Below are 20,420 nucleotides of genomic sequence, written 5' to 3' on the forward strand. Positions count from 1 at the left end.
TAATGCGAGCGCGAAGCGCGAACTGAAATTTTTGTAAATATTGACCCCAAACAGGAAGATTTTAAGGACTATATTTTAGGAGTCTATTAAGATTATGCACATCTCACCATAGTCATCTAATACGAGTGCCAATAAGCGCTTGCTGATTTTGTTAGAATTACATCTAAACATGCACATAAAGCACTTGTAATCATGATCAACATACCCATCTCACTAATCAAATCTTGCGAGCGCGAAGCGCGAGCTGAAAATTTGGGAAATTCAGACCTGAAGAGGGGCATTTTAAGGCTTGTTTGTAGGAATTGAAGAAGACCTTACGTAGTTCACTAACCAAATGATGCGAGCGCAAAGCGCGAGCTGAAAATTTTTGATATTCAGATCAGAAAACAGAAAAAGGGACATTTCAAGGACTCATTCTAGGAATTGATGGAGAGCAGACATATTTCACAAATCCACTACTGCGAACGTAAGCACGGACAAGAAATGTTTTATATTAAGACCTTAAAATGGGACAATCACTATTCATGAAAAAGAAGCATACTATAATTGTACATGTAAAACAATAACTCAAAGTGCGAGGAAATGTATTTGGTAGTTTGGTGTATATTGACTTGAAAATGGGAGGTTTTAGTATAACAGGATTATACATGTATATCTCGGTAAACAGACAACGGGAGCACCAGGAACAATGATGACATAAGCCCTGAGCAAATTATGTTTCATTTATATGAAAAAAATGTTTCTTTTGTAATGTTACATAACATAATTATAACATTATAATGAACAATAATGTCTTTCCCACTACGTTTCTTTTCCTTTCTCCCTTTTTTTCTCTTTTTTTTTAGTCAGCCGATTGGGGGGAGGCACATGTCCCCATGCCCCCCCTGTAGTTACGCCACTGACTATAATCCTAATCCTAATTATTATCATTATTATTGATATTGTCATGATTACATCATATTACCAATAAATAATATTAATTTTTCATCACTTCTCCTTGTTACATATTTATGTGATGATAATTGCAATTGATGGCACTGCTACATGTACTGCTGCTGCTGCTGCTACTGCTACTGCTGACTGGTGTAGTATTTAGTGTCATTAGATATACAGAACAATTGAAACATTTATAATTACTTATATAAAACAAATGAAATTACAAAATACAAAATGCCTTGAAAAAGCCTTGAAAATGCCTTGAAAATGCCTTGAAATTTCAAGGCTCAAAATCCTCAAGGCCAAGGCTTAAATGTTCAAGGCCAAGGCTTTGAAAAATAGGCCTTAAGGCGCCTTAAGGCCAAGGCCGAGCATCAAGGCACTACAACACTGGTAGGTACGTTTCATTTATTTCCACCCAAATCTTACTTTTTAACATCTTGACAGCCACCGTAGTATAACCTGTATGACCTCGTATGCTTAGTGCTTGCGCTCGCACCACCCTACCGAAGTGACCTTCACCAAGCTCATCCTCCAATAATAACTTGTCCCGAGGAAACTCCCATTTAGAGTCGTGCTGAAATGAAAATTAGAAATAAAAAATGAATAGAGGGAAATGTTATTGTAAAATTGTCCCGGGAACACATGCTGATTCACATTTAAATTTAAAGACAATTTTAGCAGGCGGACATTTAAAACTGGAAAAACTTTTTAATTATAAACGTAGTTATTAAGTTGTCCAGGATTCTATCAAAGCCATAACTGCAGCATTCCTGCAATCACATTTTCAAATTTATAGATCACATGTGGATTGCCTGAGCTTCAACAAAGACGTCTTTTCGTTAATAGTGTTATATAAAAAGCGAAATAATTATTATCATTATTATTATCAAGAATAAATGGATGATCCAAATTGAGATCCGTCGACACGTACTTCAAATCTGCTTCTGAATCCAAAAGACCTTCCTGAAGTTATTTCGTCCGCATAGTCAGTCAGGACCATGCTACCACGCGCCGTGCTTGGGGCATCAAGCGGTGGCTTGAAGATACTGGAAGTATAGGCCCGACGCTGGTGGAGTCTCTCTCTTCTCTTTCGTATCGCCAGGATGGTTGTAACAAGGATAGTCAGAAACACTCCTGCAGAGACTCCGAGGTAGCATTCGGGACCACACATCTCATCTTCTGGATCTGGGTGTATTTCGACCGGTTCTGTGGTAGTAGTAACTGTTTCAGAACATAGTATAAAATGAAAGGGATAATAATTTTACAAAGTGCAACCTAAAAACAAACAAACATAAAAAACACTACTAAAATGTGAAGTTCATTTCGTGGTAATTTTTGTATCAATTACATTAAAAGCATCCTTCACATTTGAATGTTTGAAGGTTATTTTGACCAAATGAAAAGAAAAAGCCTGACCAACATGATCAATGTTTAACAGATGCAAATGCATCGTCTTTTTTATCGACAGTTCGTTGGAAACCGAGCTTTGGTTTTTATCAAAGTTAATCATCCTCTTAAATTTTCTTCAGGTTTTACTCTTTTTTTTTTCGAGAACTTACTTGATTTTAAACTTTTCCCCCTTTATCCCTCCATATCTGGAGCTAGTTACTCCTACAACATTAACAAGTCTGCCAGAATATAACTTGTGTTTTATATGGTACACTTCACGACCTTTGTCTTTCTTTCATGGTAATACACTGTGCATACTCTGGTCGATTTGAATATAAAGTGGTATAGTAATCACGTAAAGGAATATGACATTACTCGTAGATATTTCATCTCTGTCACTCCCAAATTCGTCAGGCCTCTTTCAAGCTTAGGCCATCGTCCATCTCATTACAGTACACATATTTTCTTGCAACATGCCCTAGGATCGTTTTCCTTCCTTCATGGCCCATCGTCCGTGTCAGTACAATACAAAGCCAATTTCGACAACTCATAATCGCGAAATGCACATGCGTCGGGTTCGAGGCTGCCTCGGACATGTCGAACGCCGGCTTCAAGCCTGCAAAGGTGTGGTGATACACTCGCATTGAAAACATTTGAAAGAAGTCTCACACCGCTCCCAGATTCATGACAAGAGTCGCCTGTCTTTTCACGCCAATATTTTCTATTATTCGTTATCATTAACTATTTCTACATGTTCTAGTTCAGTGGTTAAGTAGCCTTAAACAAAAAAAAAACTTAAACAAAAAAACCGTGCACAAAAACGTTAAAACTACCATATGATTGTGATTTTGTGCATGGTCAGCCCCCCCCCCTTTGAAATCTGTTCCGCAGCCGCTGCTTTGGGCCGGCCTCAGTCCATTTTTCAACGTAAGTGTAACTTGGGCCATAGTCTCGGACAGTATGATACAGTATCTCTTAAGAGTTCAATGCTATTGTCTTACTTGGAAACCTGACAATAGGAAGAGTAGGTCCTGGTTTTGGATCGGGATGCGGTTGTCTTGCATCAGCTCCCATACATGTACATCTTCCTCCAGCGTCACACCAGCATGGTCCAATGGCTACCTGGATACCTGGTAGGCTCCTGTTGAGTGGTCTACGAAAACCGCTCGTTCGCACTAAAAAAAAGAAGAGAAGGTCCAGTGCTCAATGATAGAAAAGCAAAAATCGGCACTGAAAGTCTCATGTTGTCTTACTTTGTTAAAAGATCCACACAAGACAGCAACTGATATCAGAAACATGCCTTCTAATTGATCATTGGTGAATAAACTAAAATGACTATTACCAATGACTATAATTATATAGGCCTACTATGTACGTTACAGTTTATCCATTCACAGAATGTACACAATGCTTTGCTTTTCGCAAAGTTGACTATGCTATGCATGTGAGATATGAGATTTATGTTCAATTTTAACATTTTTTGTACAATGTGAAGTTTATTTTCACACCGTCCTCGCAGTGTGGAACACACTGTGGGGCCCTCTGTTCTCACCAGCAGGGAATATCTAACATAAAACAAATAATGCATAAGTAAATCAGACATCCATATACTCACATGTACAGTCTTGAGGGCATATATCATTTCGATGTTCCATTTCCAATGGATCGCATCTGTTATCAGGACAGGTGTTGATATTAGGTGTACATGTTGCATACACTGTGGACATGGCTCTTCTCAATCCATCGGCTCTCCATGAACAATGGTCGTGTATTGAACCCGCACCACAGTGGGTCAAACAATCGGCACGATTACGCAAGCGGGAACAACTGTCAACTTTTTGAAAGTCAATGAGATAATGGTAAAAAATACAGTCAAAATGATGCCTGTCTCATAATAAGTCTATGAAACTATCCTTTAAGACATGCACGATGAAAATCTGTTTTAATGTTTATTTTCCGTTCTATTTTTTAAACATCATGCCTTAAAGTTAATGTTTTAAAAATATATACATGTATATATTTCTAAAGGCGTTATTATCTAGTTATGAAACATTAATTTTGAAACATCCTTTGCACTTTAAGCAGTTCTTAATTTCTGGTTTGAAGTGTTAATTTTAACAGAGTCCAACTTTCATGACTTTTGACATTTTAAGTCCAAAAATGAAGAAAAAAAACAAAGGGAGAATTTTCAAGAAAATGAAAAAAAAATATCTGGATATGCTTTAGAACAGATGAAAGCTAATAACAAAGTCAATGAGTGAGCACGTTAAAGAGAAATACCAGTAGTTGCAGTAAAGACTGATTTGATGAGAAAGTCTGTAAAACCAGGCATAATTGTCAGAATATCATCGAGGACCTAGATCTGGTACAGTTATATAAACTGAACTTTGTAAAATCTTGAAATCTACGCTGAAAAATGTTCACACTGAAGATCACCAACACAGATAGGCACACGTGGGACAGTGTATTATTATTGCTGGGATAAAGACCCGACTGATGAGAGATCAGTGATGAAGACCCGACGGAAGTGACCGAATCCACTCTTATTTTGTTCATTTCTCAGCAATTACACAATTTCTTCCAGAATCCTTTGGCACATATTTTTTATTCATACAAACAGACACTTGGGTGGTCATTATATTATATTCTGTAAAAAGTCATTTTGAGATCGTTACCAAAACTGGAATTTATCTTTAAAGCAAAAGGCTATTATTCCCATTTATTTTCATGATGATGGACTGTGAAATGACCCATGTGACCGTTTACAAAGCGGCAGCACGCTAACTCATGCATGATTCACGGATTGATTTTTTTTCTCAGAAATTGAAGTCAATGACAAGAGAAGGATACTTCACTTTTCATTTCATTTATTTTCATTTTGTTTTAGATAAAAGTTAACAACAGCCATTACAGACACAAGAAAAGTATATAAGTGACATGATACAATCGGTCGAGTACTAAAGTTATTGCCAAATTGATGTCAAAGTTATTTCGTTAACATCAGTTTCGAAGCATATTAACAATTTAACAATAAGAAGGAATAAACATGGATATTACTTACCAAGCCTACAACTTTGTAATTCTGAAATTAAAAAGAGAAATGTGTCATCGGTAGGAAGATAATCATTGCATTGGTTTTAGCACTATTCATATTACTTCATGAATAAAGAAAACAAATGCATTCCTTGTCATCTTCCAAATGATCATTTTGAATTCACTCATTGCTTAAAAAGAATCAAACACTACTCTCGTCCTTAATATGCAATTATGCTGATTTATTTCAAGAAAAAAACATCAACTTTTCATCGAATATGCATTCATTAATATATCTCATATTTTGAGTGAATTGCTCTTGTTGTGTTTTGCCAACTCGTTTGTAATAATATTTGATTGTTAGAGCAACATAGAATTAACGTGGTTATCAGAGTAACATTAAAACCTAGGGAATTATTTTAAAATGAAAATTGAAAACCGACCTGTCTTTTGTATAGTGATAGTCAGATTAATGATGATTCCAGCATCGAGAATATCCCCCACAGATCCGTACTCAACATACAGAGTGATAACGCGGGGTGCAATAATTTTCAAGGCAGTCCTGTTTGTGACGTAAACAATTTCCATTGTTTCTTCCATCTCAAAGATAGAGTGCCAGTATTCACCGTTGACCGCTGGTAGAGGGCGTTTCAACGCCAAGACTAAACTTGAAAGGTCTGCAATCTTCAAAACCAGGAGTGGAAGGAAATAACAGATCATTACAACGTACTGCTTGTAATATTCTAAATGAAAACGAAATAAATAATAATAACCATGTGCATTATAGATTTTAGAAGATAGATCATAATCAACTATCATGTCAAAACCATGTCCGGTCAATGAAACAGGTTATTAGTACCAGTGACCAGTCATTAGCAAAAATCTGTTCAATGGTAAAAATAAATGACTGATCACATGACAGATTTAAGCCAATCATTTGATTAGGATCCATGTAACTATTTCATAGGCCGTAAATTGAATACGATAGGAACATGATGACAACAGAAGTATTGATTGAAGGCAGAGTTGCATCATAACAACCATAACAAGACAACGCGAATAATAATGATTTTGTGGATGGATGAATGGAAGTAAATGAATTCAGTTGAGATTTCTTATAGCGACAGCCTTTCCATTTTATTCAACGAAGGCTACAACATCACATCAAGTACTAGGTGGTCTTGTTTCCGGAATCACATTTCATTCTAAGGGATGCATCTTTATACAATGCATGAAAACTGCATGAATATTTTCATGCAAAGTATTAAGGTACCTTTAAGAGCTTGTTTTATATTGTATTGGAATGTATTTAACGAGGAGAAACTCAAAACCGGACACGAATGCGGCAAAAGATGCAAAATATACGGGAAATCAGAGTTGTCCTTTTTTTTAGTTTTATCTAGGGTAATCCAATAAACGATTGGAATGTAAATCAAGAAGGAAACCATTTTGCCCTGAGATTTTTTGCACTAAAGAGTGAAAAAACAACTTGATTTTCATGAACCCCTTCACATTCGTCCTTCTTCTACGGTTGTTTTGTATATTAATGCTCAGGAAGGGGCCCGCGTGCATCTTGAAGTTTTCCATTTCAATTAAAAGAAAGAAAGCTTTCTCTTCAACAGATGACCAAAATCGGAGATAAATCACGCACGCATCGCTTGCTATACAACATTTCGTGGTTGTATTTCACGGCTAGCGGTTTGTTGAGGTTTCCCCGGAGATTTGAACTGTCTGGAAAACAACAACCGAGGCTTCGGCAAACTAAAACTATCATTTTTTCACAAAAACGGCCAAGAGGTTTTTTTTAATGTTGTCCAATATAAACGTAATAATTCTTTTTGTTAACTTTGGAGTTTACATAATTTTTTTACAGGGCTGTTTTGAAAAAAATCCAATGATATAATCACAATGATGTTTTGACCTCTTCCTTTTTATATTTGACCATTTTTTAGTCAGTGTCCGACAATGTGTGACTCAAATGGGAACATTTTTGCCCCTTCTGACGAGGTTTTCCATGTATGCCATTGATCCTATCCATTATCGATTACAATCATGTAAATGAGGATGTTGGTGTTGACGATAGAGATCACGGCGGTGGTCATGGTGAAGGCGATTACGACTACACATTGTGATCGTGAATCCCATTGAAGTAGGTCTCATACCTAAAGGTTTCAATATCATCATCATCATGACAACCACCAACTATCGTATACTGGTTTAAGCCCTCTGTATCATATTTGACTGCAATCAATGCCATTGAAATTTTATTGGTATTCGATTCCGGGATGGGTTTCTAAAGGAATGGAACTATATCCATGATTTTTGAAGTGATAAAGAATCATATTCCACATCCGAAAAAATCTTGCTATAGGATTGGTCAAAAGTCAATCACGTGATAAAGTGCTGTTCTCCCATCAGTCATCAACCTCGGTGAGTTTCATGTTTCACTGATTACTTCGAACCATAGAGTCATAAGAACATGAAGAACATGAAGAATGATTTAAAAATGATAATCGGAGAGCCGGAAGTAATCGATATCTTTCCTCAGCTCCGCAGTGATAGTCTGCCCATCTCCGCCACCAACGGTGATTATTGTGCTTAATGTTATCGTCATTATTTATGGTATTATTATTATTATCATTATAGTCATCAAACATAAAGAATTACACAAAAGAGAGAGAGAGAAAAAAGGAAAGTGTGCGTTTGGTGACGCAACCATATTACGATGTTTTTATTAATGGCAGGAAATGATCGCACCTATTATATTTGGGCTGATCCATAGGTTATCTGGGTCACTCTAAATAATATATTTCTTGCCATTGCCTTATAGTTCGGACGGGAATGGTCCCCAAGTAGTCATGATCATATAACATGAATATCACATATCTGTAAAGCGCTTGGAGACATGCTACAATGCATCATGTAAATAGGTTGGCTAGTTCTGGGAAAGATAGTGCTTTGGTTGTATAGCTTTCAGCCTGGTTTAAGTTTGATACGCCTTCTTATGTTATACAATGAGTTTTTAGAGTCACAACAGTGAAAGAGACTTCAACACGACCGATGGTATATTTCATTAGGAATAACGTAATAACTTTGATCGGTTCGGAGTCGGTTTCGTTGGCATTATTGTAACCGAAACCGACTCCAAACCGACCGATGATAATGCCATCCGAAATAACGTAATAGCTTTGATCGGTTTGGAGTCGGTTTCGTTGGTGTGACTGTAACCGAAACCGACTCCAAACCGACCGACGATAGAGCCATTCGAAATAATGTAATAGCTTTGATCGGTTCGGAGTCGGTTTCGTTGGTGTTACTTTAACCGAAATCGACTCCAAACCGACCGATGATAGAGCCATTCGACAAGCTACAATGCATCAATCGTCATGTAAATAGTTTGGCTAGTTCTGGGAAAGATGTTTTGGTTGTATAACTTTCAGCCTGGTTTAAGTTTGATATGCCTTCTTATGTTATACAATGAGTTTTTAGAGTCACAACAGTGAAAGAGACTTCAACCCGACCGATGGTATATTTCATTAGGAATAACGTAATAACTTTGATCTGTCCGCTGTCGGTTTCGTTGGTGTGACTTTAACCGAAACCGACTCCAAACTGACCGACGATAGAGCCATTTGAAATAATGTAATAGCTTTGATCGGTTCGGAGTCGGTTTCGTTGGTGTGACTTTAACCGAAACCGACTCCAAACCGACCGATGATAGAGCCATTCGAAATAATGTAATAGCTTTTTAATCGGTTTGGAGTCGGTTTCGTTGGTGTGACTGTAACCGAAACCGATTCCAAACCGACCGATGATAGAGCCATTTGAAATAATGTAATAGCTTTTTAATCGGTTTGGAGTCGGTTTCGTTGGTGTGACTGTAACCGAAACCGATTCCAAACCGACCGATGATAGAGCCATTTGAAATAATGTAATAGCTTTTTAATCGGTTTGGAATCGGTTTCATTCGTGTGACTGCAGCATTAACCATGGTCTGAGTTCGATGAGAACTAAGGAAAACGTTGAATGCAAGATTACCATCTATAATTGGCGTGCGTTCGATCACGTCAATGGTGCAGTTAGGAAAAAACAACATTAATTACAAAACGGAGTGGTCGAAATTTGAGTTGTGGGTGATATCGCTTCCGCTCCAGAATAACTTCGAACTGTCGGAATCTAGACATATACCAGCTCGGATTTTTATCGGAGGTACGTGTATAGGAAATACGGAGGTGTAAAATGTATCACGGACCATTGTTATCATTGTTATTAATCTTATCAGTATATGGTGTTATACCCTTATTCGCTATCAAAATGAAAAATAATATCAAACAATACACTTCCTTCTGCATGTGTTATATCTGTTGATGGTTTTTGTCTTCTAACTTTCTTGCTATTTACCCTATCCATTTTGTATTTCTATTGTACTCTGGAATTTCGTGGTATACATGGAATGAAATTTCCTGTTTTGTTTATATCAAAAAGTATGTGTTCGTTATCTCAACAAATTACATTCCATGAGCGAGTTTATCTTGATAAAAACCTATTTTTGCAGGTACTTTTTTTATGAATGGCAATTTTTTCAGCATAATGATATTAAGTATACAATTTTATTACATATTGTATTTAAATTGTGGACAGTCCCACGTCGTTATCTTAGAACTTTGATTGCTTCAATATGAAAGAAAATGGTAACATGATCTTGAAAATCATTGGCAATATACTAGTATTTATTCAAACATGACATTGATTATTTGTAAGTAACTATACACCACATCTACGTCTAGATAATCAGTATTTTGTTTTCTTAAGAATAAAAATCAAAAGTAGGTCTTCTTTCAAACTTTGGAAGATCGAATTATCTTTGAAATGGAGCTTCTAACATGCTTTGGGGGTAGCCGAAGAAATACAGATCGGAACCGTTCTCTATTGATCAAATTCTTAAAAGGGTATCGGTTTGTAAATTATTGATTCTATTTTATTACTATTTCGAAAGACAGATGAATAGACATGGGTCATAAACAAAGTAGGTCATTTACCATCCTAGTAAAAAGAAAGACACAATCCATGGTTTATATAAGTACCATTATGGCTACTGTTGAAAAAAAAAGTTTTCTGGAGTAGGCCTAACGGCAGGTTAGATAATCCTTCTGTGTTGAAAGCAGTGGTCATTGTAGATATTGAATAATTAAATACTACGACGAGTAAAAGTACTCCTGATAAAAAATCCGATGCACAATGTACAATGGAAATGAGAGTCATTGAATTATTGATAACGTGAAAGGATGATCATACAAAATCCCGCTGTGCAACTTGACAAAGCCTCTTAAGGATACCTTTCACTTGTATGTATCCATTTTATTTGTGACATAAAATGTGGGCCACTTTGGATCTAGATGTCATGCGCCATAAGCATTCTGTGAAGTAGGTAGAAACCCTAATGACACTCTTACAGTCTAAATGTTTCAAAGTCATTTAGAAGGCAGAAATGGCACTTTCTGTCGTGAGAGAAGTAGCCAAACGGTAATGTCTTATTAAGCATTTTCTTCCGATTGTAGATAGAAGAATAATGCATAAAGATTGTTACATTAATGTACATTTTCTCAATCTGTAGTGTCCGATGTACAACGTCGCAAATTTCGTCACATTGCTGGTATAATTATGAATAAAATCTCAAATCAAAATGAAGCAAGAATATTTATCTTATATACAATGCAAATAGACTTTTAAAGAGATATATCAACTGTTTTGAACTGTCAAAAATTCCAAGTTATTAGTTTGATAAAGGTGGTTTAATTCATACTTATCTTCTACCAGCACCAATGGATTTATTGATGAGAATTCCCCTTTTATATCAACTTTGAAACAAAAATCTGCAATGAGACTGTTTAAGCCAAAGAACGTTTATTTCTTAACACTATATATCGTATATAGTGTAAAGTAATATATATATATATATACTTACTGTTCTTTTCGAATTTTCATTGATGATAAATTTTGCAACTGCTTTTTCATTTTCATTTCATTCTGTCATTAAAATATTAACCAGTGGCTTTTGAGCCAGAGATTTTGAGAGGGCCAGATATGGCGTATTGGGAAAAAAAATTAATGCGAACGAGCAAATCGAGCAAGCATAAATTTCGACATTCTTATTACAAAAATTCAATTTTGTAATAGATTTTGTCATAATATTTCAAAAATAGTATCATATTTTACCATTCTCTTTTTCCTTAACACTGAGGGGCAAGATCTGTACGCCACTGTGATTCAATAGAATAATTCTACCTGCCTGTAATAAAAAGGGCGTCTTACCGGACTTCCCGCCGTGATGTTACTATACACGATGCTCTCGTAATTGACCATTGGCCAGATTGTGACATTAAAAGCGATGTCCAGTGTTCGTCCACCTCTAATGGTTTCATTGCCACGTCGACCACACCCGTACTCGTTAATCCGAACGATGAGCGCAACGGGGCCAGAGAGATCCCGGAGAATACTTCGTAATAAATATATCACTGCGACGATATAAGAATGAATTATGGAAATGATAACTGGTAAAATATAATATTAAATATATCTATAAGGCCCGTTTTAAAAAAATGCTACAACTATGGTAACCTTGAGTGTGATCGGTTGCTGGGCCGTTACCATGGCAGTTGCCATGTTAACAAAGTCTATCCTTTGATAAAGGGGCCCCCACATCTTCATACAATTTTTAATGCGTAGAACGAATGGTCATGTTTTCAGCATTCGCCAATGCCCAATCCATCCAGTTTAAAGGGACATTGATCCTCAATGATGGATACCGTCTTAAACAAAAAAAAATATTACATCGCACAACGAAGTTCTTAAAGGGTGGGTAGGTATATTCAGCATAGCATTGCTGTTCATGGTATTTTACGTAATGCAGCTTATGTGAAATCAAATTATCTTCAAGTAATGACATTTCAACAGTTGAACCATGATATGACCATTTTGAGTGACTCACCTACAGCAGCATTTCCTAGCGCATCTTGTCCAGTTGGTATCACTCTTTTGACCCCGAATGTTTCTCTAGCCACCTCACCGCCGAGCAAGGAAACTTCTGCGTGTCTCATCCATGGGCGGTACTGGTGCTGAGGCACTGTGTAATTGAATACTTCATCTCCCTAGGGAAATTCAATACACACAATTCGTTCCAATATTTCATCATTACATTAGGATATATATTAATGTGGATGGCTAAAGTGGTATTGTTTGGCACATCAAATATCCGCTTACTATATCAATGTCTGTGATATTTCCATGCCTCTGAGATGTTATTTAAAGGACAAGTCCACCCCAACAAAAACTTGATTTGAATAAAAAGAGAAAAATTCAACAAGCATAACATTGAAAATTTCATCAAAATCGGATGTAAAATAAGAAAGTTATGGCATTTTAAAGTATCGCTTATTTTCAACAAAATAGTTATATGGACGAGCCAGTTACATCCAAAATGAGAGAGTTGATGACATAACTCACTCACTATTTCTTTTGTATTTTATTATTTGAAATATGAAATATTTTTATTTTCTTGTCATTGTCATGTGAAATGAAGTTTCATACCTCCCTGAACACGTGGAATTCCATTATTTTAACATTTTGTGCTTCAGGCAAGGAGGTCCTAATCGTCAAATTCGTAAAAATTGAAATATTGTATAATTCAAACAATAAAAAACAAAAGAAAAAGTGAGTGACATCACCGACTCTCCCATTTGGATGGAACTGGCTCGTTCATATAACTATTTTGTTGAAAATAAGCGAAACTTTGAAATGTCATAACTTTCTTATTTTACATCGGATCTTGATGAAATTTTCAGCATTGTGCTTGTCTGATTTTCTTTATTGATTTAAATCAACATTTTTCTGAGGTAGACTTGACCTTTAAAAAAAAGCGTCACATGAATCGCAGAAAAATCGAATCGAACAACAAACCTGTAATCGCTTTGCACGTATGAATACTGCAAACAATCTTTCAGAAATGAATTTAGTCAACCTAAACTTTGTATTTCCCAGATATTACATAACGCTCCACATTATACTTCCTGAAAGCTAATCTTAGCAATACATTAAACATCTTATGCATCACACTCTTCAAATTGAAACATCAACTGCTCTCGACTGCACCAGCACCTGCATTGCACCCACTTGATCTATGAAGAACTACATCTACTTTTTTTACAAGACCACCATCATTATCAAGCTTAATCGCTCTCGATGGCGGTCTCCTGCATTCCTCTAAATTATCATTTTGTTAAAGGGATATTGCATTTTGTTTTTATTTATTTCCATTGCATTGCATTATTATTGTTTTGTTATGTGCTTATTATCTTTGTATATACGATATTAATCGCAACCAAGATCTTTGCTATGTAATGATATATTATTCTGTTCTCTTTTCTCTCTTGTATTATGTTCTGTATTGTATGTCCTGCCTCGGCAGTAATAAGCCAGGACCTGGGCTACTTTTACTTTCTTTGTTAATTGTGTTTGTAAAATACTATGTAATCGTTCTATTTTATATGTCATCTGATCCTTTATGAATATTGAATTAAAGTGATACAAAATTTAAAATGTTGTATACTCTTGTCTAATGTGAAATGAGAAATAAAATCAATCAATTTTCATTCTTGAAATAAACCGTTTTCACTCATGTACACTTTATTGCATGTGCAAGGGGTTTTATTATTATATGATATCCACAATTAGCACATCATGCTTATTAACAGGTATCATCATCATGATATTGATTCTATACCATGTAGAAACCATGCGGATATATAGACATTCACAATTATAGCTTTGATCCGAAGTCATTTTCAGAATTCGATTTTCGTATTATATGTATATATATATATAGATATATACGATCATTTATTACAGCGATCTGTGAACATGTCATACAACCTACCATGGAATGAATATCAACTGAACAGACTGTCTCAGTACTGTTATGGGGGAGGGGGGGGGGTGGGTTGAGACAAAGGGAAAGGGAACATAACATATCGCTGAACATCAACGAACGGTTCATGTCAATACAACTATTATAATTGAAAGGAGACTTTCTTGTACTGATTTTATTTGCAACGTATATATATATATCACACACCTTAATATTCTCCACGCTTTTGCATAGCATTACTTTGTAACTATGGTAACCCCTGCAATAATAGCATGCATTAATCTAACAACCCTCATCAGTTTTAGAGGAAAATGCAGCGTATCGTTCATGCTCTGTTATCTTCTGATGAAAATGGTTGGTATATTATCCAAGACATTCGATGCAATAAAAGACGATGTATTACTTCAAAGTTTTGTTCTTATGGGTATGTAGAAGATTTCAAGGACACACTCCCCTAATCTTCCCCCGTAAAACACCTAGTCTACCTGTGGTTGAGGATGGGTAGCAAAATGTGCCATAGATCAGTGGTTCTTTATTAAAAAAATAAAAAAAAGACTTTTTATTGTGGTGGTCGTACGTGGAAATGCGCTGGAGTGGTTCATGAATAACCTATCTCACGTAATTCGTATATCTTATAGACACTTTTTCCATTTCATAAGGTATAAAATGTGGTTACCCGCAGGGAAGTCTGTTGTGTCCCCTCCTATTCATATTACATTTAAAAGGCTTTAAAAGCCTTTTGTATACAATATGAATTTGTGGATTATCTGTATTTTCATCCTGTAGCTTTTTGCTGATGACATACATGTACACAAGAGATCAATGTAATGAACGCCAAGGAAGCACCACGTGGAGCACAACATTGTTACTTTCATTTCTACAATATCACTATTAAGCAACTCACCCTTTTACCACGATTTGACATCTAAGTCAGTAGTGAAATCAAACATTATAAAACTATCATCAAAGTAGTTTCGAAACAGACTTGTGAACAGAAATTACTGAAATGGCTTATATGTTCAATGATTGATATCGTAGTCCAGGAAACTTGAATATTCATAATATGAAACGAAACTACATATCAATTTCTAAGTCAAAATACAATTCCCATGCATTCCCTTTACCTAATTGACTGAATGATTATAGGATAAATAGATCAATATGAAATAAAAGTCTGTTATATTTGCCCATGAATAAAATTTTCTCTCTTCATCCCCGAAACACTCACTTCTGCACAAGACCTACACACTTTTTTCGCTTTTTTAAAAGCCTTTATTCAGATATTATCACATTTATATACACACATAAACACATGCCCCCAAGAACACACACACACAAACGCACCCTCACCCACATACGAACACCCTCCCTAACGCATACACACCGTACGAATAACACATGCATGCACCGTACACTCAACATACACACAGCAACGTTGATATTTATTTACTTTAAACCATGATGCACGAGTACAAACCTTGATTCTTTTATACATCAATCTCTCTTGAACCGTCGTGTTGTAGGAAGCATCGATGTTAAGTGTTATATTCTGAGTATTCCCTTTCAGGATTTCTCCATTTTCACTGAACCTCTGACACCTTACCGTGATATGGCCCGTTGTTTGGTTCGTGTGGATCAAGGTGAACGTTTGTATGCTTATTTCTCCCGATGTGTTGTTGATGTGGAAAATGCTGCTTGGATGTGCTGAAATTAGGTTATTCAATTTGACAATTAAAAATATAACGTCAATAAGGGATAAAATATTATTAAAAGCAATGAAAATTATGAAGTGGACACCACCTGTCTACAATGACCACACAGACGCAGTGTCAAGCATGTTTATCAACATTTCATCTTCATTTTTTTAAAGACTTTGACAGTGCGTTTCAGTTTGGTTTTAAGTAATTTAGAAATGTATCATTTCAAACATTATAAGATGACTAAATTTCTCAATTGACAACTACCGTAAGATATGAGTATTCTAGTTATTTGTAAAGGGGATAAAAACGCTTTATGTATTGTTTCATTATCCTAATCTTATAGTCCAAACCCGCAAAGCAGGCAAGTATTAAAACACATGCATAAGTAACTTTCAAAACAAAATACAAAGAACCCAGAATAGATCCTTGTTGAATGCCATCATTTTTTTGTGACTCCCCCGTTGCCTCGTAAGAAACCCAATCAAATAAAGGAAATATTGGACTCACACAAGCGTTGACAATGTTGACATGTGGGGGGGGGGTGAACATGCAAAAAATCACCATCAGATGGTAATTTTTACGTGTATGTACATGGTTTTAGAAAAAAAAGTGTGTGTATGTGTGTGTGGGAGGGGGTTCAGTGTGTAATCACAGTGTATCACAATGTGGAATCTGTGTGGATGCGATTTTAACTGTTACAATACTCAGCATTACCTTTTTTTCATAATAAAAAAGAGAATTTCATACTGTGTTTCACACTTTGCATATTCTGCACATTGTGTGTTTTCAGCAAATAAGAATTAAAAAAGAGAGAGAGAGCCGGGTTCATGCTTACCCACCTGATACGATATCGAATCTCGTTGTTTCAGCACCATCAAGGCTACCAACAGATTGATGTAAAAATGCAATGGATTGCGTTGGGAACTGCGACTCGTGGACGTGCAAGGCAGAACTGATCTTACACATGCACGATGGGACCTTGTGACGCACCTTAAGACGAATCCATGTGCTTCCCTCACTAACCCTACCGCAATGATGACCAGTGGCTCGGATTGGTATCCTGATATCATTCCCTTCAACAATCATATAAATAATAAACTAATCCATCAGGGGTCCGTTCCATAAAGCTGTTCGTAAGTTAAGAGCGACTTTAACAACGACTGGTGATCCTTTCTTACGCGCTAAACCATCGTTAATGAACATTTTGGCATATATCTACGATCACCAGTCGTTCTTAAAGTCGCTCTTAACTTACGAACAGCTTTATGAAACACCCACCAGGTATATTGTCTACATATGATTGAGATGTTTGTGCGGGCGTGTTTGTATGTTAATTTTTACAGACCAGAATTAACGTGGAAATTGTGGACTCAACGAGCTAAGGTCTAAGGTAAGTATTAAACGGATGTAATCATTCACTTCTTGAGACCGATCTAATGTCCACGTACGTGACCAAGAATAAAAAAAAAAAACTCGGTCCTCTTGAATTATTTTCATTACTGTGAAGGTGAACTTCAGGCGTACGTTACAGCATACTGTACATGTATATTCTTTTTCCGGTTCTAAGAAAGCGATTTACATATTTTTAAAGAGATTTCTGAATTCAAATTGAATTAAAAGTGGAAGCGGAAAATTTTACATTCCCTACTCATTCACCTTCAACACTTGTTTCTCTAATGGACTTCAAAATCAAAATTCAAAATAATGGTACTGTAGTGTAGTTTTGATTCGTTCATTTATATGGATTTATTCCGTTCAAGGATTACCAATAACCTTTTTAAGACATATTGTCAATTGATATATATATATATAAATATATAATGAATATAAATAATATATGAAACGAGACAGCTTAGAAGGCAGAGAAGCTTTATTGGTGCTGCCACCAAAAGAACAAAGTAAATATTATACAAAAAAAAACTTACAATATAAGACACCTAAAAAACCCTAAAGACGTAAACAAAGTAACGATAAAGCCTGTAATATAGAAAAAAGAATTAGATACTGTGGTTATCAATTAAAAATGATTTTAGTCTCATTTGAAGGGCTATGTTTTATATAAAAGGAAAGCTTCTTCCAAAATGATTGAACCTTTGAAAAATCATATGATTTGTGAAGCAATCTTTACATTCTTTAAGACTATTTATTTGAAACATCAGCAAAATGAAGCAACCCCCTTCTTTTAGATACATTTGCAGAATCTCCACTTCTGAATCAAATGAAGTTTTTGTTTTCACAGCCTCAAAAGACATTGGGTGCGTTTATTCGACACTTTTTTACCCTAGAATCATGATTAGAATCATGATTCAAATCACGATTCTGCAGAATCACGATTGCGTTTAGTCGAAATTGAATATAATCATGATTAGAATCACAAACATGAACACGAAAAAAGGGGCGTTTGGAAAGACGTTTCTGTAGAATCACGAACGAAAAAGGTCGTATAAACGATATCGTGATTTGAATCATGATTCTATGACGTCATTGTGTCGTGCTTCTTCCGGGTTCGACTCAAAGGCGCGCGCTGTGTTTCGTGCAGGTTAATTTTCGTGTAGCAGTATTGCCAGCATTTAGGAATTATCATTCTGTGTATTGTACCCCGGGGTTGTACTGTAGCGTCATTTGTATATTTCATTGTTTTCATCAATCATTTCTTCAAGTTCCAAAGGCACAAATTGGACTGATCGACGATGAATTAACTCAGGGCTCTGCTTGTGCTTTGGGCTCAGCCTGAAGCACAAGCATCCCTTACCGCGCGGAAATAAGACGATCCCTTTCAGCGGCGCTTGCGAGGGAGGGATTTCAACGGAGATGTGGCACCGCCTGTCGAGACAAAATTAACAGAATTCGTGCCCAGTACAGGACCATCATAGACAAGAAAAATCGATCGGGAGGTGGGAGGGGGGATAATGACCCCTTCTGGTTCCCGATCAAAAACAATATGAGGTACAATACACGGAATTCTGGAAGTAAAAGATTTATTTTTCGGAAGCCGAGTAAGCGTTGCACTTGCACAAACGTTTGCTCGTTAGCTCCGGCGGCAGCAAAAATCTAGCAGCCGACGTGAAGTTAGAAACACGTGCGAAAATGTTGACCTATACTTCCTGGGTCAAACTGCGCACTGTGATGCGCACTGGATCGGCCCGAATTCAGGGAGAAACAGCGTTAGAAAGATGGTCGTATAAACGCTGATTCTGTCGGATCGTGATTCATGCTGCTGTTTTGAATCATGATTCAAATTGTGATTCAAATCATGATTCTGGGTCGAGGTCGCATAAACGCAGCCTTAGAAGAAGGGTAGCATGCATCCTACAGGACCTATCCATAGAAATTACGTAATTATTGTTTTAGCAATATAGGTAAAATCGACATATCTTAATATTCGTTTTACCTGTAATATTATTGATCATTGAAAAACTCCCGGTATTTGGATCGATCCTGAAGTTTTTATCCAAATTGGCAACTCCGTCGTCACGCGTGATTCGATGATGGTCATGACGGATGCTGTATCTGATGTCTGCGCGCACACCGTTTACCGCGTGACGAGTTAACGCCAACACCCGCGCTATTGTCCGGTTGAGAGGGAAATCAGCTGGAACTGTATACATGTATTGGTTTGCCGGGAAGTACACTTGAAAACCTGTATGAAGATAAACAATGATACTTAAACAAAAATCATACTAGCGTCTGCATTATCTCTGAACATACATCATATTTGTGTTAAGAGAGATATTAAAGTGTCCAATTCATGAGAGCATTATCACTCCAGCTTGACGCCATCCATATGGATAGCTAAGCTGGACGAAAATAGGCTTATAGGAAAATGCAGACGCAGTGAATTTAACAATTCGTTGATTTATACATGGAGAGCATACGTTTCATTTGCGGTCTAATATCGTCCAGGTTGGCATTCCATAGATGCATTTAATATACCATAATCCGATTTCACCTACACAATTTTCTTTTTTTTATAGTGAAGTATAAACCTTACATTTCCTAATCAAGATCACCGTAGCTTTGGCTCTAAATTAAGGATCAAATTAAAAAAAAGGTTGCATCTGCTTGCATGCCAATAAAACGAACGCAAGAGAAATGTAATCAGATTCGTAAATGTCTAAGTATTTGGTGTCATCGCCTGCATAAATTCTGTCAAAAACAGGTGGCCACCGCAACTAAAGTGTTTATAATAACTGGAAATCTTGATGTAACCTAATCAACAAAGTCGTTAACCATTTTGGTATATAGTTTCAAGTATTTTCAAGAATGGTTTCATCTTTGAACCAAGTAAGGAGCAAATAATCACATTATTGTAATACAACGCAATTCACAATTGTAGCCATTTTTTTGTCTAGGAATCATACTTTATTCCACTACTCCTTTTCATGGTGTTGCTTATTGTTATCCCCCAGTACCAATATATTCAATACAGCTGTAGA

General features: G+C 36.3%; 1 protein-coding gene across 1 annotated transcript in view; it reads right to left on the bottom strand.

Annotated features, from left to right (window-relative positions):
• LOC121431540 (proto-oncogene tyrosine-protein kinase receptor Ret-like) overlaps positions 1 to 19,621 on the bottom strand; it is a 33,254-nt gene extending 13,633 nt beyond the window's left edge. The window contains exons 1-11 of the mRNA XM_041629061.1: positions 19,376 to 19,621; positions 16,824 to 17,057; positions 15,762 to 15,988; positions 12,350 to 12,509; positions 11,674 to 11,876; positions 5,805 to 6,045; positions 5,390 to 5,410; positions 3,944 to 4,162; positions 3,330 to 3,503; positions 1,871 to 2,160; positions 1,366 to 1,513 (exon numbers count right to left, since the gene is read on the bottom strand). Of these exons, the coding sequence (XP_041484995.1) occupies positions 1,366 to 1,513; positions 1,871 to 2,160; positions 3,330 to 3,503; positions 3,944 to 4,162; positions 5,390 to 5,410; positions 5,805 to 6,045; positions 11,674 to 11,876; positions 12,350 to 12,509; positions 15,762 to 15,988; positions 16,824 to 17,057; positions 19,376 to 19,592 (2,134 nt within the window). The 5' untranslated portion in view covers positions 19,593 to 19,621. The remainder of the gene's footprint in view (positions 1 to 1,365; positions 1,514 to 1,870; positions 2,161 to 3,329; positions 3,504 to 3,943; positions 4,163 to 5,389; positions 5,411 to 5,804; positions 6,046 to 11,673; positions 11,877 to 12,349; positions 12,510 to 15,761; positions 15,989 to 16,823; positions 17,058 to 19,375) is intronic.
• Between the last annotated feature and the right edge of the window lie 799 nt (positions 19,622 to 20,420).

This window comes from Lytechinus variegatus, chromosome 18, assembly GCF_018143015.1.
Source record: "Lytechinus variegatus isolate NC3 chromosome 18, Lvar_3.0, whole genome shotgun sequence".
NCBI classification, from domain to species: Eukaryota; Metazoa; Echinodermata; class Echinoidea; order Temnopleuroida; family Toxopneustidae; genus Lytechinus; species Lytechinus variegatus.